A 23,923-nucleotide genomic window follows, 5' to 3' on the forward strand; every position below is an offset into this window, starting at 1 on the left:
TCTATGGTTTCATATCCTTATTTTTATCATACATTTTACCAGTAGTTTTTCCACTAACAGATATGCTACAGCTTGCTACATAGAGACTTGCTACAGCTGTCTTCAAAACAAAGTGCTCACTAAAATGCTCAAACTGAAAGCAACTGTATTTCTAGAATGTCTGGCCAGATGCATCTAAAAAGAGACTGACTCCACATACACACAAGTTTGTTTCATTAACTTCCATTAGTAAATTAAATAAGTCAGTTTTTAGAAGTTGTTCTCATGAAAACTTGCTTACCGTTTACTTATAAACAAGCCCATATGTGACTTGAGAGAGTATTTCTGGCTTATTCTTTTCAACATTACAGGGTGAAGATGAACTAGTAGCAAAAGCTTAGATCATGATGACATGCAATTAAACTGTAAATCATTTTTCTGTTGACTTGCTTATTATACAAGAATCACTTCATGAAGAATATTTAATCATTATTAAAAAGTAATCACTGTAAAAGAAACTGGGAACCACAAATTGAATCCACAAAACCTCAGAAAAAGAACAGTGAAGCTTACCACCCTTGACAACCCTAAGTATTACACTAACTTTACAATTTTAGCAAAGGTACACATACTGGATTTGTATAGTAGTACTTTCTGCTAGGCACACTATTTTACCTAAAACAGAACTAGATATGATACTAGATCTATAGTTAACATTTTAAAATAGTCTTTTTCATCCTTCAGCAACAATTTTAAATACAAAAGAAACCGAGATTTCACATAGTGGTTATATTAATGAGAAGTATAATAAAAATACATTTGGTTACAAGCCACTATACACTTTCACTTCCCTCAAGTTTTTTTGTATAGCTAATTTTGAGTATAGCTAATACATTTTGAGTATAGCTAATACAATCATACAACATTTGATGTGGTGGTCCTTGCTTCCCTGTAAAGGCCACGCACATTGACTTCGGATTCAAAACGTGGAGTACAATCAATTCACTTGTGCCACAAGTGCCCATCAATAGAAGTCCCTCTTTGCACTACCCCACGCTCTAGGTTCTGTATAGCCTAATAGCAATAAACCTAATTTAACAGCACAGGATACGTGGACCCTTACAGATTCTTCTACAGAACTTGTGCCCATACAAAGCATTTATACTCTCCAGAGATTTGTTGAAAATCTCCATGGGGAAATCACAGCCTCCAAGCAGTCACAACCAACTGAGAGCAACAGGATACAACAGATACTAATTAACAAAGCCTGACAAGAAATGCAGCTTAGCAAGTTGTAATTTTTTTGTAAAAATTGTTTTCCTCCCAGAACTTCAGAATCTCACAGTAATAGTTTCAGCATATATGACAATATTTGCAGTTTAAAGGTGGGTCCCAAAGCAAGATCCAGCCACCACAAGGTAACTTGAAGCTCAGTTCCACAGAAGTACACAGGGCAAAAGGAGCAACTTTAAATAAACACAGATTCTGAACAGCAACCAGCATAAACAAGCTCCCGCTAGAGCTGCTGTATATCCCCCCCCCCTCTGTCTGGTACCATTCAGACTCCTTGAAGCTGGCTTTGTACCAGCTGTACTGTGTTAATAATGCATGCAAAAAGACCAGCATAAGGGACACTGGTGTAGACTAAACACGACAAATCAGAAGGTGTTAACAAAGGTCTCTCCAACAGCAACAGGACAAGGGTGCACTCTGGCGATTCCTCCCTGGTAGCACTGGGTTCATTAGAAATATGAAAACAAAGTGGCAACTGTATTTTAGAGCTGGCAGAACGTGGTAAGAGAAATCCACTAAGAGATTACAGGCTGGCAGCTGCAGCTGATGCATCAGCCTAACAAACAGTAAGTGCTACTTTATTTTTTAAAGTCATAAAGCTAGGACTATACTGCAACTCTCTTCTGCAGCTTTCAGAATTTTTTTGCATGCATCTCTGTGATCAAGTTTCCATGCACCCATCACATTCAATGATGAAATTTACTGCATTTCCATACAAGCCATTTAAAAAGAAACATCGCGGCCTCCAGAAAGTGTTTTCTTATCTCATGTATTAAGCTGACGTTTACCATTAGGTGGCAGCGTAAGATCATCTGCTTCCTTCTCCCAGATGAACTGTTTTGGAAGCTGGCGTGGGAAGAGGAAAGCATCTGTATTGAGTGGGTGGATACAGAAGTATGTGGAATGTACTTAGCATGTCAGCCTTTGCTTTCATGTACGAGATGGATCCACCAAAGTGACCTCTGCTACATGCAAAACAACAAACACTATTCAAAAATTTTCTAACCACCACTAGGTCTGACTGATGTTACTGTTCTGCAGAGAATGAATTTTCTTAGTCTGACAGAGTAGTAAGAGGAGTCAGGGAACCCTTGGTTAAACAAGCACTTGTCATGCAGGAGGGGGACGTATGCGATGCATCAGAACAAGCAATTCATTCACAAATCTCACGTAGATCTAAATTTTCCATCAACATATTTCAGCCAGTGTCTACAAGACACAATCTCTCCTAGAATGATCTTGTGTTACCAACCTGCTTTGGTAACAGCTCTAAACTGCTAAAACCAACCCAAGTACTGCCACATGGCTGCTAAGGTCAGAATTTTCACACCAAGTTCCACATTTCTCTGACTGAGACAACTACTCTGCACACTCTTTTTCTTCCTGCAACCTATTTCAGACTTCTCCTGGAAAAGCTGGCAGCCAAATGCTTGGACAGGTGTATTCTTCACTGGATTAAAAACTGCATGGCCACGCCTAGAGAGTGGTGGTGAATGGAGTTACCTCCAGCTGTTGGATGGTCACTACTGGGATTCCCCAAGGGTCAGTACTGGGACCAGTCCTGTTCAATATCTTTATCAATCGAATGTACTCTAAAAAAGTGTGCAGATGACACCAAGCTGGGTAGGAGTATTGATCTGCCGGAGGGTGGGGAGGCTCTGCAGAGGGATCTGGACATGCTGGATTGATGGGCTGAAGCCAGCTGTATGAGGTTCAACAAAGCTGAATTCTGCTTGTGTCACAACAACCCCAGGCAGCGCTACAGGCTGGGGACAGAATGGCTGGACACCAGCCAGGCAGAAAAGGACCTGGGCGTGCTGGCTGACAGTGGCTGAACATGAGCCAGTGCATGCCCATGTGGGCAAGAAGGCCAGTGGCATCCTGGCCCGTATCAGGAATGGCGTGGCCAGCAGGAGCAGGGCACTGACTGTCCCCCTGTACTCAGCACTGCTGAGGCCACACCTCTAGTGCTGTGTGCAGTTCTGGGCCCCTCAATTCAGGAAGAAGACTGAGGTGGCGATACGAGTCCAAAGAATGGCAGCGGAGCTGGTGAAGAGTCTAGAGAGTCAGCTTTGTGAGGAGTGGCTGAGGGAGCTGGGGCTGTTTACCCTGGAGTAAAGGAGGTTCAGGGGTGACCTTACTGCTCTCTACCGCTGCCTGGAAGGAGGCTGTAGCCAGGTAGGGGACGGCCTCCTCTCCCAAGCAACCAGCGACAGGACAAGAGGACACAGCCTCAAGCTCTGCCACGTGAGGTTCAGGTTGGACATCAAGAAGAATTTCTTCCCTAAAAGGGTTGTCAGGCATTAGAATCGAGGTGGTGGAGTCACTGTCCCTGGAAGTGTTCAAGAAATGGCTGAATGGCACTTGAGGATGTGGCTCAGTTGACAAGGTGAGGATTGGTCAAAGGTTGGACTTGATGACTTTGAAAATCTTCAACTGTAACAATTCCGTGATTCTATTTTATGATTCAATGTTTCTGTAAGTGTCCCTGGCTACATCTGCATAACACAGTCAGGAATACTCCCTGGGGAGGAAGGTGGCATAGACCTACTTTCCACTGAAAGTCAGCATACAGATAGTGATAGGACGCTAAAGCTTTGTATCAGTCTTTACCCCATACCGAAAATTAAAAACTAGAACTCAAAGATTTTAAATAACTATTTTCTGGTGGGAACTGAACACCTCACAGCATACACACAATAGGCACTAAGTTATAGCAATGCCAAAAAACCCTTATCTGATTGGATGAGCTCTGTGTTTCAGAAGATGAATGAACAACTGCTAGGAAGGCAAGAGAACAAACATGTGCAAACACCCTTCTACAAATACATTTGTGACTTCAAGGGTCACAACCACTGAAACACAAGAACCAGCATGTTCAAATTTCATTACAATATAAATTACTTTTTTTATTAGCAAGTGAGATTCTTAGTTATATGACACAAGAAATGCAATTAATTATTAGAAAATATCAAGAACTTATCAGCCAGCAAAATACTTACTACTTGCTAAATTTGCAGGCTGAAAGATGATGGCCTGAACATTATGTATACATGTAACACTTAAAATATCTTGACTACACATGTAACATTTAAAATATCTTGATTATGTAAAAGAACAGCCAGGAGGATGACTGCATATACATAGTTGCTTTTTTTGTATCCTTGCAACATTTGAAGATGAATATGAAAAGACAACTCCAGTGTGTATTTTGAGTATATATATGTTACTCCTACAATATATCTATAGGCAGTATTCTAATTATTAACAGAATGTCAGACCCACTATTACATATTTCCCTTAATTCACAGTTCAAACCTTTTTTCACTTAAATCTCAGTCATTCCCAATTAAACTCCAATCTTCAATCTACTGAGCTGAATAACTTTTTTTTGTCCCTGTGCATGCCTAATAATTTAACAAAATGCTGTACTGAAGCTCTTCTGTTCATTACTTACAAGGTCTTTTTTCTATTATTTCAAGGTCTCATTTGCAGCAGCTTGAAAGCATCGACCTGAATGGTTTGCAAGCTACAATCAATTTTTAAACACATTTTAATTGGACAAAGTAACATAAAAAAAGGTTTAAAAATCCACAAAAGGAACTTTTAAAACCAAGCATAATCCATATTAAAAAAAAAACCCAAAACAACCCCTCCAAAAAACAATGAACTCATTCCCATGCTGCAGCTTGTCTTTTCTGTATCATTTGCTAATGCCTGATGACCACTTTTTACAGGGAGGGCTTCTTTCTCTTTCAGTTTGTAGTCTAACCACCTTCCTCTGCCTTCTCTTCAGTGTGCTCCTATATAGTTTATTCATATTCCATTTTATCACATCTATTTTTCACTGCTTTTCTCCCTGAGCTTCTTGATTAATGTTTCTTTTGTTTACCACTATTTGCATAATACAAGGTGCTCCTTTCTCTTCTGTGTCAGCCATCATGCTGCAAAGACTGTAAATCCCACCAAGTCAGACCAGTGCCAAATGCTTCAGCTTCAAAATTAAAATACATCCCAATTTGTACATGTTTAAAGAAAAAGTTCGAAGAAGCCAAAGGTATGAAAAAAAGAGAGATCCATAATGTTGCAGGGTCCCATCTGCATACACAACAGTATTATTAGGATCATATTAGGATGTCTTTCATTTTAAAGCACCCTAACAATTTTTATCACTTCTAGTGACAAATTATTCCCATATCTAGTAATGGTTATTGCTACTTTTTTGCTTATTCACTCTCTTTCTTGGTTTACAATTGCCTTCTTTCACTACTTTGTACAACTTCTCAATATACACCCATCACATACATAAAGTATTTGCAAACATGTGAGTTTAGTTAAACTATATGGTATTACAGAGTTTTTTATGGAAGTAAACATCACATTGCTCCAATTTATCAAGAAAATGATGAAAGATTTTCCATTGAGAAGGCACTCTTTAATTAAACCCAGAATGTTCATCTATAGTCAGAACTATTAACACTGTGCTGTCAACCGTAGCACGAGGGCAGACCAGGCTTTTCCTCTCTTTCCCCTCTCCACAATTTAACCCCTCAATTCCTCCACACAACTACTTGTTATACTGATCACTGTTCCATCTCTCAAACTGGTGCTTGCCATAATCTTCCTGCTTCACCTGCAATGAACCTGGGAGTTCAAGAACAATGAACTAGGCTTGATATGCTTGCCCAAAGATTTCCTAATTCCCTCCTTCTCCAAAAGGTTATTTCCTAGCTGTATTTACATGTTTCTGATTATTTCTTTTCACACAAAACCAGACGTTTCAGTAATACATTTTCTAATGCTTTCAGAAGAAACATTTAAAATATAACATGGTTGGTTTTCTATTTAACAAACATCCAAATAGATAACTCTAAATTAAGCAAATCCTAAACTAATGCTGCTTAAGTTTCTATACGATAATTCTTAATCTATCATATTGACAATGTCTTAACTATAAGAAATATTAATTTTGGCTATGAAGTCAAATACGGCATTAGAAGTTTTGTTAAAATCAGAACAAATTAAAAGTAACTGTGTCATAACCTCTGTATTTATAGAAAGACATATGGTGAGAAGACTATGGAGTGAGGACTATACAACAGAACAAATTTTCTTGACTTAAATCCCAGATAAAATATTGCAAAAGTTGTTGCAGGGTTCAAGAAATACAGAATTAAAGCAGAGAAAATTAGTTTTAATGTCAGCCAGTCACAACTGCTTCTTACAATGTGTGAGAACATATATAAATTTTGAGACTAAGTGTTTCACTGGAAAAAGTAACAAGACAAAATTAACATATCACCATTAACATATCATTTCAAAGGAGACTTGCTACAATAAGATTGATTAAAACTCAGCTTTATGCAATAGAATACATCAAATGGATTAAAGAACAAGTTACAAATAAAACCAGAACCCAAAACAAATCTATGGAGAAGGAAATGTGAAAACATTGGTAGGTAAAGTTTTACCAGAGCCCAAATTACTCTTTCATCAGTATTTGTATCATCACCAATAACAGCTTTATCACTAGTAATTTTTTATAAATAATTGGTAGGAAACAAAGACTGTCATCTAGAATGAGAAGACAGACTTGTCAAGGAAGGAACAAACAGAGAAATACAGGCAAATGCAAAAAGATACAGTTAGAATAAAGGAATCCTGGCCATGCCTACAGAATAATGACCAACCATGCCAGCAGCCAAAGTAGTGACTCAAAGAAAATCAGCTAACAAAGTACTCAATGCTAGTTGCCTGTGCAGCACAGTGGTAAAAAGGATTATTAGGTTTTTAATTTACAAACAGGGGAGGGAGAGTGGAAGAGTGACAGAAAGTCTTCTAGTAACACACTGGAATATTGTCCATAGTATGAAGGCCCGCATTTTTCACGGATTGGAAAACTGAGGAACATGAAAGAATTATCTGCCAGAAGTTACACCAAAGGCTAAAGAAAAAAAGAGATAAAATCTCCATTTTATTGCAAAAAAATGGCTTAGGACTTTGAAAAGAAAGAAAAATACCTATTCAAGCTAGGAAAGAAATGCCAGAGGCTAGAAGGTGACGTGGATCCACTAGAAATTCCATACAGATTTTGGGAAAGTGCAGCTTTCTCATCAGAATAATTTAACAATGGACATTGCAGATTTTTTCCAATGCACTGCCCCTCACAAACAAGAGTATTCAGCAGATGACACCTTAGTAATAGTTTAATTTTAAATCACCTTTTGTTTTGGAGAGCTGACAGATGTACTCCTAATACTATTTCTATGAGTTGGGCAGGTTTAAAGAGTGTCCCATTTAAAGATACCTAATTCCATTTATCATTCACTATAAAGTTTCTATTTCAGGAAAAAAAAGTCATAAATTCCACCATACTTAAGAACTAAAGTAAAGACGACTGTGGGCTGGAAAACAGTATTAGTATTTCAATAAAATAAACTAGCTGATGTGGCATAATAAATCACATTTTACAGTGCAATTTTAGCAACAGATAGCAATCTAACATCCTTAAAAGCCCCATGAAACTCAAATGCAACAGTAGGTATTCCATAACTACAAAATATAAATCTGAAGCCTTAGGTTATTTAGCAATCCTCAAAATCTAAACATCACTGGGGTTCAATATATCAGGCTTTTAGATTATCTACAGTTCTAATTGATGATCCAAAATAGAGGATTATGGAGCAGGATACAATGTACACTAACAACTCCGAGTACCAAATAGAATACTAGCAGCTACTAGATGTATGAGTTTTTACATCCTTCCCTGCCCTGAAAACCATTAAACTTTCTTGGAATTCACAAAGACACATATAGAGAAAACCACTAAAAAAGTGGATTAAAGGCATTTGGTACTCACTTGTCTATCTCAATACCAAGCGGATTAGCCGGACGTAGGGACAAGGGGGGAATCCCTTTGTTCCTGTCAGTGCGCATGTCATAATAGTTCATTTCATCCACCCAGACAGCAGACTGATCCAAGATACCTAGAGAAAACAAAGCACAGATCCTTAAAACAACAAGGGCAGTCCAGCACCATCAACTTCTAACATACTGAATTAATTTGAAAAATCCTGATAAATATAAAATGCATGGCTAGGTAATATATTGAAAGATAAATGGCAAAACAACCTGGATGCAATTATGCTAAATTATTTTATTATAGCTGCTGAAAAGGTATTCATGGCTGGGCATCAAACATTACCCTCTTGCAGAGTGCACAGTTTCACGTACATTAGGAGCACTTGCCTGACCACAAAGTATTAATATTTTCATTCCTGCAAGTATTTTGGTATCTATCCAAATCTTGTTATTTGCTACTTTCAAAAGAGCAATTAATTGAAAGTGTTCTCATTTGCATATTTTAGGGAAGATTCCTCTTCTGCCCCATTTGCTATCCAAAAGGTAACTGAACTTTGGCCACACACCAAGATAAATGACTTCAAGGACACAGAACTGGCTTTGTTTCCAATGCCTTAGCACAGACAATGCATAAAGGTGAGGCACAATATGTCCTGGAATCTCAGCTGAAAAGGGAGCCAGTCATACCCTTGGCCTTACCCACCTTTAACATACCCATCAGATACTCAACACCAGAAATCACTCCATCCCCCCACTTCCCCATATTTTCAAATATGAATTCTCCTCTCTCATCACCAAAAGCTTCACTGTATAACATTTGCACTTACACATTTCACCTTTCTATTATTAAGATATTAGTGCACCTTGGGAGAAATTACATGTTATTTAACTGTCACTGAAAGGCTGAGAATAAAAACCTAAAACAGTTCTTGTGGGAACTCCTGCGTTAGAAAAGATAACTATCCAACTTCACCAATGAGGGGTTCTGAGAGAAAAAATTTCAATCCACAGGGTATTTAGACTGGATTCTAGGTTAAGCAGAGGTCCTAGACTGCTTGGCAAAATAATTTCAATGGTTAAGCATCTCATGAGAAATACTTAAGACTTTTTGTTTTGCAGGATGGTTTGAATTACAAATAAGAAATGGCACTGAGGACTCAACTTTCTTTAAACTGCTAGCTCAGGATTTAGGTGTAAAGCTCATGAGCTGGCTCAGATTTTGTATTTATCTAGTACACTTAAGAGTAATTACTGGATCTGTTATTACGTTTTTAAAAATTTTAGAAGTTTAGTACTATTCCTTAAAGAAAGGGCTACTTTTCATTCATCACTGAGGGTTTTATCAAGACATTGAGAAAGGATTCATTTTACATATACCCTGAGTTTCTCTCTCTATATATATATACTTGCACATTTTATTGATATACACTGCATTTTCTAAACAACTGAAAATTTTCCTAGGTGGATCCATTTCAAATATACATTTTATAGAAAGAGGCATTCAGTCATGTATTTGCTTAGCAAAGAAAATAGACATGGATTTGAACAAGAAATATACCTATTTTTTCAGGTTTAAGCAGTTTGAAAGAAACAGTTGAAGTTCCTTTGCCACCAGACTTTGTAGTAACAATAATGTCTCCCTTGTCATTTTTAGCCTGTCCAACTCGACACACGATTTTACTGGCAGACATCCATTCTGCAGTGAGGAGACAGTTGTGCCCACAGATTGTTAAGCCTGGGAAAAAGGGAAAAAAAAAAAAAAAAAAAGAAATATACTACTGTGAATAGAAGTGTCTTTTGAAATTCTGCAATGCAAATTCATTTATGATGCTTCATGTATTTTATGTAAATATATAACCCTTCACCAGTCCCCTACAGTCAGTTATAGTCAAGGAGTCACAAATACATTTTTCAGATGTTTCCTAGGTGACTGCAGGTATTTTGTCCCAGCAACAATTCACGAGACATAAGCAGTGCTGTTTGAAATTTATTTTAATCTCTTCCACCACTTTTGGGCTACTGTGACTTTTACTTAATGTAGTACAATAGATTTTCTGTCTGCAAGACACTAGAGAACTGCTGCTCAGTATTGTATTTCTGTGAAACTTCCTCTAAAAGCTGCACGCAGCAAATCTTTCACAAGTTCAGTCTGTATGACTTGGCACCGAAAAAAAAAAGAAGATGCTGTAAAATATTCACAAGGAACAATGTTTCTTCAACTTTATTTGTTTAGCAGTACTTCTGTGGACATAGAAGGCTGTTTGGGTTGAAGTAGTATTAATTCACAAATATTCTGTCCAAATCCCTTCTGTACAAAATCCACAATGCAAGACTGATTCTGATGAATAAACTGCCCTTGTTACATGGAAGAATGATCATGTAATGCTCATCTATTCCCTCTTCTACACTTTCTCACAAGAAGGATGACAGGAAGGTCTTTTTTCACAGAAAAAGACTGTGACAAAATATGTCAAGCTTTAGTGTTCAAGAACACCTCTTACAATTTTAAGAGTCAAGGTGCACCTTAATATAAGGTCCAAGACTTTCTGAGATTTCACATCAAATTGGTCTGATCAAGCCAAGAAATCACCAACCAGCTGATTGGTTCTGGTCAGATCAGGACTCTGAGATCAGGACTCTGGATGCTGGAATAGATGGATTGTTTTCTCACATCTAGAAGAACAATTTCCATATTCCTAGCTGGAGTTTTGATGTCCTGAAGAACTAGCAAGATCCTAACTGCTCTAGTATCTAATTTGGAGAACAAATTCATTACATTCTTCTTAAATTTAACACCCTTAGCTAGAAACATTTTACCTTATGTCCAAAAGGACAAGGCTGTACTAGTGTGCTGGCTGAACTGGAGCATAAATTTGTCAGGCAGAGCAGTTTCCCCCCCGTTGGCTTGCCTTTTGTTTTTAATTTCTAGAAAGCTCTGACCAATTTAGAAAATACTTAGAGACAGAAAAGGGTCAGCATATGTGGCTCAGTATCAAAGCTTCACACTTATTTTTTCTCACAATTTAAGTCTCTGACATGACACAGCAGACAAATTTGGCAGTTTTCATGGCTGTCAGACATAAAAATGCATTACTCCCTGCCAAAAACTATCTTGAAAACGAAATAAAAAAAATAAAAAAAATGGAAAGGCACTGAATCTTATTACAACTGAAATTAATTTTACTTGAGAAAGGACAGTAGATTTGTTTCTTAAATATTCTTTCTGAATTAAAGGGGGGAGTGGCATGAAATAGGATATACAGACAAAAAGACTTAAAATAAAAACAGTACTTTGGTTATTTAGTCATAAAATTTTAACCAGGTCAGGTTTTAGTTTAAAGAGGGAAAGGAAAAAGCCCATACATTATGATGCATATTACATATATGCAATAATATAACCTTACATTATATTGTTATAATTTTACATCTCTTACTGTTTTATGCTAGCATCTTCTCTAAAGGAAGAAAGATTGTGATAGGAGCTAACAGAAATACTTTGCCCAAATGATTCATACAGACGTTTTCACCACATATTTTCTGAATTCATGGTTAAATAAAGTAATACTTTAAAATCCAGAACTAAGCTATAGCAATTTAGTAGGGTAAAAAATTTTGAACAACTGTTTGAAGATCCTTGTATCAATTATTGTCTACTCATCAGAGGTTCCAAAAGCTCTCAACAGAGCAAGATCACAAGGTCCAATACTTCTGAAATGGCAGGAAATGGCCTTTGCCTGTATCTTAAAAAATGCAAAAGAAAGTTAAGTCTCTATCAACATTTTATATACCACATGAAACACAGTAATGGCACAACACAATTTCTAAAACAAATAAAGGCATGTTGAGGGAGAAGTTTTGATAGCACAGTTACCACATTTCTTTCTCCAGAAATAGGAAACTTCCCTTTAAATAATATTTAATTTGAATCTGTTGCATGGTACAAAGAGCTCAGAGAACATCATTCTCAGCTTCTAGTTTTTATGTGCCTTTCTATAAATAGGCATAAGTAATACTCCTATCGAGACTTTCCAATTTTGGTTAAGCTTATGTATCGACAATTTTACAATGTCTGAAAAATATAGCTGCAAATGTCTTAAAAGACAAACTAAACCTTGAAAACACAAATGTTACAGGTACCTCCTGGATTTGACATTTTGTACCATGAGCTATAAAATTACAAATAAAAAGTTTATTTGGTTTCAAAGATACAAAGAGATTACCAGAAGGCTCTCTCCTAAATGAAACCAAAAGAATATTCTTCTATTATGTGATACTCTGTTTATATATAGAAAAAAGTTTCTTGCTTTTCATTTTATACTAATGCATCTCAAACTTTATAAACTTTATAAAGACCTCACTCAAACTCTCATGCCTACAAAGAAAGCCTCACTTTCACAAGTATTTCCATTCAAGTCACAGGGAGTATTTACACGCCTAATTTAACCATTAAAGAAATCTTTACATATCTGGGGCCTTAGTTACTTACTGGAGAAATCTGACAACTGAGCTAAGGAAAAAATAAGGCAATGCATTATTTATTTTTACCTCAAAGCCTAAAATTATTAGCAGCTGTGTGTTACCAATGTTATTCTGAAAGAAATATAAGTAGAAATATTAGCAGTTGGTCAGCTGAAATACTGAGGTACAGTTCAGGACATGTCTTCCTTCCAAGAACGTAGCACTGATCATTTCTAAGAGGATCATACCAATGAACTAATGAGGCTATTGAAATACATCAGCCACACAAATACACAGACATATACTCACCCCTAACATCATCAGTTATTTGAGGATTTCTCAATATGGATTCTATAGTGTACTGCAACCTCATCTAGCAGCTCAGGAAAATACTACTTCCCCTTTTGAGAGACAGCAAACTGAAGTGAAAAACTGTAGTAGCTGATGCTTGGCCATAAAGCTCATTGTGGTGGCCATGAATGGAATTTGTGAATCTTGGTTTACAGCCATGAAGTGAAATATTTTTCCTAGCAAAGTCAAACAAAATTCCAATGGCCTTCAGAGGAGTCGTGATTCCACAACAAATTAGACAAATTGTCTCTAACATGACTACTGAAGTACACATAGGCATAACTTAAAAAAGAAATAAGGGAAATTCCAGTAGTTATAGTTAACTTGGATTTCCAGAAGATTTTATGGAGTCATTCTCGAAAGGCTTAAGAAAATGAACCAGCTATAGGATACGAACCTCTAATGGATAAATAGCTCAGCAAGATAGAAACAGGGTTACAGTAAATGAGGTGTTTGAGGAAAGTTTCCACAGGGTTTATGACGGGATCACTTATGTTCAGTACATTTATCAACTACAAGATAAAGAGGTTATAAAGCTGGCTGATGATACTAATTTATTCAGTGTGAAGACCATAAACTGCAGAAAAATGCAAGCCAGAACTTATTAGACTGAGTGGATGCACTATAATGCAGATGCTATAATACAACAGCTGAAATTCAATGAACAAAGACAAGATGCATGCAGGCAAAACCTTAAATTCACAGATGGCAAGCTCAAACTAACAACTAATCCTCGTGCATTTAATTATGGAACTATAGTAGGCAGAACAACAAAAACATTAGTTTGATTCTTAGTAGGAGTTATACAGAAAACAGAACTCTACGGACAAAATACAAACCAAAAGTGAAAGTACAGTATTATGCCACAGGGCATTCACATCCTGAACACTGCATGCAACCAAGATGTGTCACCCATGACTGGTAGTGAAACGAAAAGAAATTTGCTGAAGAGTAAGAAGAAGGGCCAAGGACACATGCAGAAAATTTAAATAAGCTATGATGTTTCAGCCTGAAGAGGAAGCAACAGAGCAGCAATGGACAAGCTCTGTGACCAGGAGAATCAGTGAAGAGGTCTTGTCCCCTCCTTCAACGAAAGAGCTATGATAATTCAAATGAAATTACCATGTTAAAAATCAAAACAGAAATGAAAAGGGTTCTTCACCTATTTTGTAGCGAAATCACTGAACCTGCTTTGTCGTAACTGCTACAGATACACAAACTGACTTTACACTAATGCAAGGAATAGCAATCCCCAGGGACTTTCTGAATACACTGAAAACACTTCTGACATGAAAATTTCAATGCAGAAATTCTCAGTTCCTGAGAAAGTAACAAAGGAGCATCTGTCTACCCTCTTCTAGTACACTGCACTAAGCATTCACTCTTCATGTTCATGTTCAGCACCAGATGCTGAGTCAGATTAAGGGTTCATCTAAAAAGGTACAGTCAGTTTGTTTAGCTGCACACTGGGCAGCACCCCTGAATTTCGTGGATTCCAGTGCATATTTGTGTAAAGGGCATTCCTCATAGCATCCAACATAGATTCTACCACGCAAAAAATTTATCTCTAATCATATCCAAAATGTTACCTTCTGCAGTACCAAAAGGCTGTTTTTTTGACTTACCTATGAGGTCTGTAGGTCCAGTCCCCAAATTTTCTCCTCTAATTGTCACTTTTGTCCATGAGATGCCTTCATTGGGAGAGATGCCAGTTACAAGTGGGGGCTGTCGTGCTCGAGACATGATGGCTGTTCACTTACTGCAATCTGAGCTGCTTTTATCTGTTCATCAAGAAATAGCAAATTAAAAACCCACTAATTATATTATGTAAAAAATTATTAAAACCATTTCAATCTGTTCTTCTAAATCGGTAGGGAAATATAAATGTAAATATGGAACACCACTCTGAAAGCCTCTTTTGACACACAGTCATAAAACAATAAAGAACAATTATACCTTCTTTGCACTTCTAAAAAAATTAAATATAGTTTTCTGAAAGAAAGCGAACATATATTCAGAAAAATATTAAACCTTCAGAATGCTTAATGAAGCTATATACACAGACTTCAAATTACATTTGTCAGAATTCAAATGAGTCTATTCCAACATCTATTTAAAAGTTATTATTGTATTCCTTAGAAAGTTCAGAACTGGTAATCTGGAAAGATAAGTAATAGACTATGATTACATATTTGGATAACTTCTCCATGAAAGTAAGACTTACTGGCATAGACAGTCCCATGTGAAGAAGCCTTCAGCACTTATTTGTATAAAGCATCTATGTTAACATGCACTGAGAAAATTAGAACATGACTTGCAAACACTACACTAGCAGAGATCAACAAACAAACAATATCCCAACATATTAACAAAAATGTACATAAAATTATCAAAGAACCATTTCCAGAAGAGTATTCCTTTGTGCCTGAAATTGAGTCAACTCAGACCAGTTAAATTAGCTCTGTCATTAATAAGCTCTGCAGCTCAAACACAAATATGGTACCCATGTTACGTGGTCTACATTTAGTTTACTATGCAACTGATCACAAAATCCTGCTGTTTATTAGCAGTTTCCTTTGTGCAGCTCTGCTGTAAACTGCTATAAGAAGCTGAGTACATATATATGATGATACATATGATGTATAACCTGAAGGATATCCCACGAACTTCTCCATATTTACACTTACTAAATACCATCACCATTCCAAACCTCAGTTACACATATACAACACCCCGGTGTTGTCCTGGGTTGCAGTGTATTCTATTACCATCCCCATCAGCTGTTAAAATCAGGTGGGGCAGTGTTTCCTTGCCTCCTTCCCCCCAGACTATCTTGCTGTTAATTGCCCATCATTGTCCTGCCGCCTGACTCAGAGATAACTCCCTCCGGACTATCTTCTGTTAATGAGCCTAATCAACACTTTGCCTCATGACTCGTTACCCCATTGTGAGATGCTCCACCCAGAGGGAGGAACCAAGCATCCCATCGTGGATATAATCTGAGGCTGAACACCAGAGACACTGGCTTCCCACTGGATTTCCAGAGGACAGGAGCTACACAGCCACCACTGGACTTCCTGAGGAAGAGCAGACTGTTTTACTACAGGATCACTGCTTCAGAGGACTGCTACCACCACCCTGCCTAACAGGGTGTCAGGTTGTACCTTGACTCTGTCAGTTTGACAGTGTTTTCTTTTACCTTTTTTTCCCCTTTTCTTTAATTTCCATTAAATTGTTATTCTGACTTGGTGCCTCCCACTGGTTTGTTTTCAAACTAGCACAGGTGTAAACCATTTCCGAAGTTCAGGTTGATAAAAAATATGTGGAATATAAGCCAAGCTTCCTAAGGTTGCTCTTAGCTATTGCTTTTTGAATTGAGATGTATTTTCTACTTTTACTTGCAAACAGTCAAGTCCATGAAACCCAGAAACTCCTTAAACCATCTCTAACAACAAATTGCAGCAAAACTGCAGTCTCCAAGCACCTGCAGTTAAGAAATACTAGAATTAAGACATACTTGTTTCAGCTGCTTCTGCATATAAAAAATACTTTCATTGTACCAACATAGCCCATGCTTTTACACAGCCTCCCCACATTTTTCAGTGGTAGTAGATAGATCTGACATGAGAATCAAAGAATCTGACTAGATCTGACTGGTTTCTTTCGTCACATTCCAAAGTTGGAACACACACTGAAAATGAAGATGGAAATAGAAAAGGCAGGAATTGGGCGGGAGATCTCATGCTAAAAGTAAAAATACACTGCCCTCAGAACAGGATCTCCTGTCTCTGTCTGTCCATACCACAGATGCATAGGTCACCTACAATAAAACTTTGCATTTTTTTCTGATCCAGCTTTAGAGCCCACAGCCACACCTGAAGTCAGTGTGAAATGCATCCTGAATAGGAGAATACTGCACAATGCCCTGAAATATTGAGGTCCTAAACAATGTCAATTCTCTAAATACGTCTGATTTTAAATGTCTGCTTCTTAGTGTCACATATTTAAAATAGAAATGCTACCACTCATCTCCAAAGCTATTTTTGAAAACAAATTCATTAACATAGAAAAGGCATTTAGATACTTTGAACACAACAGAACTATTAATATCTTCAGAGAACTTTTCAGACTGAACAGTGTGCAATTAGTAAGAGATGCAAATTCATGTTGAACAAGCAAGAGCATAGTAAGCTGCAGGATGTGAGCCATGTCCAGTGTATGAAGGAAGGCTGATAAGGGCCCATGATAACACACACAATGTATATCTAGTTTGCCTTTGTATCTTTACCTGGCAAGCCTCGTAATATTTTTTGACATTAAGAACTACACAGTGTGTTTAATAAAGCACTGGTTTATCTTTTTTTTTGCAAACAACAATCTAATGAAAAAGGAATTAAGTTATACAGCAGTATATGGGTACTCTTAATAGTCTTATATGTAAAATACTGGAACCTTTTACATGAGGCTGGAGAAGCAAGTAGTCAACAGATGCAGACTATAACCATGTGGATAGAACAGCACTGAAGGAAAGAACTGTATCAGCAGATTACAAAGAAATCAGATGACTGAATCTCCAGCTATGGAAAAGAGGGTTGTGCTCTGTGCTTGTGCCCTACTCCTATTTCTTTCACAGAACTGCCTTCTCCTCCTCACACAGAGATTGTCCTGGCCTCACTTCAAAACTGAGGCCAGGTCCCCATCCTGCAGACAAACTGTCTCCTGCCCCTATCCCGTCGATTGTCCCTCTGACTTTTTACCCGTAAGTTCAAGCAGGGAGGGAAGAAGGATGTTACCATTCCATCCTCCTTCCAAATCCCGACACTGCAGTAATTCCTCTTACCCCGCATTCCCTACTCCAAGCCTTCTCATGCAGATACCCCCCCATCTGCACTACTACTGAGCCACTTCCTCACCACTGGTGAATAAATTATAGACCTCATCTTCTGTCAACATCCCTAATCTTAGAGTCATAAGGTTTGCTCAGCTTTCCTCTCATCTGTGCTGCATTCAAAACTACATCACCACACCACTGCCTGACAAAACAGTGGGCAGCACAACAGAAATAAGCTTCCCAGCTCTCGTTGCCAAACCTAATAGTGCCTGGAGGAAACAGAACACGAAATTACAAGGGAAGTCTTGTTTATTCCTGTACAAGATGCATACACACAGAAGTTCAGACCTTTCAGAATTTGAAGTTTCCTCTGGAGTTCTGGGCATAAATGATGCTAGAGAAGAATCAGGTCCCTAATTTTACCAAGAGGGAGGAGAACAAACTGCATCTATTCCTCATAATCTTATCTTGCAACTTTTCTCACAGATCCTCAGCAGAGCTCAAAAAACCACAACAGCTGTAAAGGAACAGTGGTGTTATGTCCTCCCATGCACACAAACACCTTCTGCAGGAAGCAACATGTGTCTAGACACCAGTTAGTCAACATAAAACACCTCTTTTATTTTTGAGCAATTTTTGGTAAACATTTATGTGGAACATTAATCAGTAACATTGACATAGAAAAGCCATATTCAGGAACATCAGGTAATACAGAGAGGAAAAAACCTTGAGAAACACAAGTAAAATAGAAGCTACTGTAGTAGCCACATTATTTGTGTGGTATTATTTGGTTGATCCCTCCTCCCCCGCCCCCATGTTATAGTTCCCTTGCATCGCTGCTATTGTTGCTTTCAAAATACCTAGGCACACAGGTAATTGGCTTGTTTCAATACCAAAACTCAAAAGTAATATTACAACATATGTTACTGGATTTCAGAAATTGACACTAGATCCCCCTTCACGATGAGCTAAATAAATGTAATAAAAACGCTGAGCCTCCTGAGATCTAGTATTTCTTCTAAAGTATTTCCATACTTACTGCAGAATTGCTTTAAAATACCTCACCGGAATGAGAATACCACAGTAAAGCTGTGCAAAGCACTACTGCACTGAGATGCTCTATTATTATTATTATTTTTGAACAGCAATTGTATTCATTTATTTCAAAGAGTGGAACTCTTTGTAATATGTCATTACTATAAATATCAAGCAAATGCTTGGGAGCCTTCAATTCATTCATAATATTTCCTCTCCTTCTTAGGACAGATGTCAATAGCTAACATGACTGAGGTGCTTACTGGGAAGCCTAGCCACTATACTGCTGTGGCAAGTTCTTAAATTTATTTTAAAAATAGTTAAGGCAAATCTGACAAAAAATTACTTTTTCATTTCACAAAACAAGACAACCACCTAAGTAAAAGCTTTTGTTGCAATTCTGTATGTTTCCCTAAAGATAAAATCTATTATTTACAAAATATGTATTACACATAAAATAGTATTTTATTTAATAACAGCGCTCCTCCTGAAAGACTGATTCTCATGCAGACAAGCAGGGATTGCAGAAAGACAGTTTTCTATACAAGATCCTTCCTCTGAGGAGCCAGACTCACAAAGAGGTTTCAACAAGACTGTTTTTTACAATGGACAATCTTCTACATTAGCAGAGGTCTCCTTCCCTCTTTATTTCTCTCCACCCTTTATTTTAAACTTAATTTCCTCACAGTATCTCCCTAACAATTTAATATGGATATCTGATTGACCGCTCCCACGATCTTGTCCATACTATTCTATTATTCTGTCATAATTCTTGTCATAAAAGCACAAGAAGTTAGAAAATGTCTGTAAAGACCATCTACTACAAAGTCCTCTTGAAAAATGCCTTTCATAAACAACATCTTTGTCTCTACACCAGCTTCTCAAATGAACTGTCCTCTCACAAGGTTTGGTTAAAAATAAAAAAATCCAGACAATTCTGAGCATTACAAGCTTGCTAAAGAGAAGACATCTTCTCTCTTTATCCTAAGAAAAGCCACTTTAAAATAAATAATAAAGCAATGAAATATGGCCCAGCATAAGGGAAAGCACAAATCTATTTGTTTTGGGTTTTTTTTAGTTCTGTAAGCCTTCAGTTTAAAGTTGGTTTGAAATGGGAGTTTTTACATAGGTTTCCTCATTCAACTTTCAACGGCAAAGAGAGCAGAAACCCAAAGTAAAATGCCAATAGCTGCCATACCTGTTCTGTAAAGCAAAGTACTACTTTCTACATTTAACTACATTCTGGAAGTACCACCAAAATACGAAATACATGAACAACCAATGTTCAGGATTGAATTATATTAAACTGGCTGGTAATTTCAAATCCCAAAAGAAAACTACAAACATCCTGAAGGCATGGAACTTTGGAAGATGAGTAACAATATGCTGCCACCTTACAAATTTTACCAGTGGGAAAAATTAGCAGTTGAAGTGTTTTAAAACAAAGTTTCTGACTTCTAAAACAAAATAGCAAGATAGTTCCAGTGACTGAAAAGTCAGTTTAATTAAAGTTTCAGTGATGCTTTGTCACAGACACTGAACTTAAAAGATTCTCTCGGAGGAAGGCAGGCTCAAGGTCAATTCAAGTGCCATAGTCATCTAGCAAAGGGAATCAAAGCTGTCAAGAAGGGAGGGAAGAAAAAGCCAATTTGTCATCATTGAGAAAGTCTAAGTTACAAGGAAGCATTTAAGCTGTCAGGTATCAGATATTTATTTGTTCTCACTCATACATATGTGACAGAATACAATTTAAAAAGTTTTGAGGCAGGAACAGCAAAGCATTACCCATGTGCAAATCACAGTATGCCTCAGCTGTTGTTTACTTTAAAAAAAACCCACAAGAAAACCAACCTGAAAACAATAAGTGAGTTACACTAACATCACGGAATTAAATGATTCCCAAATGAAAAGATTTATGACATGCCTTTTTAAACAAGCAATAAATACTCACATTCCAGAATGTAGGTGATGGCCTTTTCACCTTAAACTACACAAACTTGTGCTTCTAGTACATAAATCTAATAATTTGTTTTCACTAGAAAACCCAGAGAGTCCTGAGTACAACACACTATGACAGTCAGTGAAGGGACACAGCAAATGACCCCAAGAAGAACGACAAAGCAAAATGTTTCCTAGATGTTTGTACTCAAAACCATTACAAAAGGATGAAAAACACTGTTACAACCTTTTCTGTGCTTTATCTTCCCAACAATATAAATTCAGACAGACAATCTACATAAACCAAGAATTAAAAGCATCCAAAAAGCAGCACTGTGAAAATAACTGACATTTATTAACCCCTCTGGAGATCTTCAGTGCCCTAGAATTTCCACAGCCTTCAACACTGCATTAATAATATAAAGTCCATTCCTGCAAGCCTGCCAGAAAAGACTGGGAAGTGAATAAGCTAAACAATGCTGAAATTCCAAGTGATATTAAGAATCTATGCATGTTTATTTAAATAATAAAAGAAGACTTGTCAATTTAAACAAGAAGTGCTCACGAATCTTACATTTAGGGGGAAAGAAACTCTTCATAACACCACTAAGCTACTTATAATGAAAAGATGAACAAACATAAAAAAGTGGGTAATTTCACCATCACACAGAAAAAACAAAGCCTCATTTGTCTTGCCCTGTCATATCCGGCATGTTGATTCAAGCCAATATTAACACTGACAAACATGTTAACCTACAGGACATCATTACATGCCAAAAATCAATTCCAATTTGGGAAGATGTGCAAATTTTGCGACAGAGAGGGCAAACAACAAAAAAGAAAAGACTTGGAGTATTAAATGACATGTGATATCCTGTGCTTTTTCAAAAGGCTCCTGAATATTCCAATCAGCCACAAAGGGCACACTAGACAGTTTTAGGGTGACCAAGGAATGAGCGCAGCAGCTTTGCTTTCACAACACCCGTCCTCGCATAGTCCCTTCAGTATCTCAGAGGTCCCACTTTCCTTAACCCAGCAAGGTACATCTTCATGGCGATGCATCTTGACAGAGTGAAAACAAAATAATCACAGCACTCAGCGATGCCATTAACATTTCTGAGTCACAAGGGATTAAAAGACTTGGACCCGGGGCAGATGCTGGGAGAGCCCTCGGCAGAGGAGTTCAGCGCCCGCCGCAGCCTGGGCTGCAGCTGCGAGGGATTGACACCGCTGACGGTGGAACCCGGCTCGGGAGAAACTCCGGGCACAGTTCCGGCATCCGAAATAAATTAAAGTAAACAGTGTTGCTCTCTCTCATCCACCCTGTTAGCAGCCTCTCGGTTGAGCTGGAGACCACACACCCAGACCACACAGCACCAGCTGAACTCACTCGCACGCAACATCTAGAAGCTGTCACTCTGCTGAGGTATGAGAAGGAAAGAGGGGGGCCGGAGTGCGAGAGTGTGTGTGTGTGTTTAGAAAAGCTGCTTGCTCTCTCCTCCTATCATTACAGCTGGTTATGTTTTGTGCGGTTGGGAAGGAGAGAAAGAAGGGAGGGATAAGAAAAAAGACCTATAAAGCTCACTAAGAAAACATACTGGCCTTGGCCTTTTGTAGTAATGATTTGCACTCCTCCTGTACTAGTTTAGTAGCTGATGAAGGGCTAACAAAGCATCCATTTAACATCAATTAACCTTCTATCTATCACATGTCAAAAAAAAAAAAAATCTAGACTAGTATAAATTCATTTCCTTGCACATTTTAAATGACAGCATACCGTCAGTTACAACATGAAAAATACCTATATATTGATCTATTTTTACATCAGGAGTTCTGAGATGTTATTTATTTGGAGAGGGGAGAGATTCCCCACAAAGAACAATCAACCACACAGATGCCACTATGACATCAAAACACTGAATTTTCTCCAAAAACTTTCCATTGTAAAATGAAGTTTTGTTCATTAGCATCGTATACCATAAACAATCTGAAGGAAGTTAATGAGGCAACATTCAGTTTGTAACTCATCAGCAAGAAGTAAAAATAGGAAAACACTAAAAATAGATTAAACCCAACAATAACCTATAATACAGATGAACAGAGACTTTTAAAAGGGGGGGGAGTTCTTTGTTTCTTTTAGCTCAGAAAATCATTTCATCTACCAATTATGTCACCTGTTCAAACAGAGAAAGCTGAATAAAACGTTTGAAGACTAATAAAATCTATTTCAGTGAGTCTACCTTAAAAAAGATTTACACATACCTCCCCCATCAAGCTCACCACTGCACAAATTTAATTTAATACATACACGTCTGGACAGCCCAGAACCACAGTCACATTTTCACCTCAGTTCAAAATCTTTTTACCTAAGTGACAATGACAATATCCAAATGCCACTATTAAACAAAACCATCAAAACTACAATAATCCAAATGTCAGTAACAGTCTTATAAACTTGAAGGAATATATTTTTGGTTTTGTGAAAACGCTGAGAAAAAAAAATCAAAAAAAAAATTTCACTTTATCAAATACATTTTAAAAAATGTTAGCTTCAAAGTTCTGTAATTTCGCACTGAAGATAATTTATTCCCCCCAATTTATTAATTAAGTCAACCTGCTGGTTTATACCAGTTTTTGAATGTACACTTTTGCTGATACAGTCAATGTTACAGCACCTATTCATTACCAAGACTCAAACCAAACCAATTTAACTTTTCTGAATGTCTATTTTGGTCATACTGACTTGCCTAGAAAAGGGCAATAGCATACAAGAAAATATAATTAAAGAAAGTTTGAACACAGACGTTTCTCCCCAAAATTTCTGCTACTTTCATTATAAATTACATTGCAACTCTCAAGAAATTAATTCATCTACTGTTTAAAAGCTTCTGTATTTATTACGTGACACATCACTATAATCTAGCAACATTGTAAAGAGAAGTCCTAAACATCTACATATAAACATATATGTAAAAAAGTCAACTCAGCTTTATACAAAACCATATCACAGATGGCCATAAATCTCCCATTATTTTCTAAATTCTCACAAAGCACATCTTCCTACATCTGCTTCTACCTCCAGCATTCAGCAATGTTTGCTTCATCCAGAAGTCATTATCCTACTCTCCTCCAGTTAAGCCATTCATCCGTCTTTTGTTCTAAAGTTATGATTAATTT

At 37.3% G+C, this 23,923-nt stretch overlaps 1 protein-coding gene across 1 annotated transcript in view; it reads right to left on the reverse strand.

Annotated features, from left to right (window-relative positions):
* Positions 1 to 23,923, reverse strand: part of EXOC2 (exocyst complex component 2) — a 128,665-nt gene that overhangs the window by 99,371 nt on the left and 5,371 nt on the right. Inside the window, exons 2-4 of the mRNA XM_042049176.1 lie at positions 14,568 to 14,723; positions 9,692 to 9,868; positions 8,132 to 8,258 (exon numbers count right to left, since the gene is read on the reverse strand). Coding sequence (XP_041905110.1) covers positions 8,132 to 8,258; positions 9,692 to 9,868; positions 14,568 to 14,685 — 422 coding nt within the window. The 5' untranslated portion in view covers positions 14,686 to 14,723. The remainder of the gene's footprint in view (positions 1 to 8,131; positions 8,259 to 9,691; positions 9,869 to 14,567; positions 14,724 to 23,923) is intronic.

This window comes from Corvus kubaryi, unplaced genomic scaffold, assembly GCF_017639235.1.
Source record: "Corvus kubaryi isolate FWS band 111438036 unplaced genomic scaffold, C.kubaryi_AGA036_p1.0 69, whole genome shotgun sequence".
NCBI classification, from domain to species: Eukaryota; Metazoa; Chordata; class Aves; order Passeriformes; family Corvidae; genus Corvus; species Corvus kubaryi.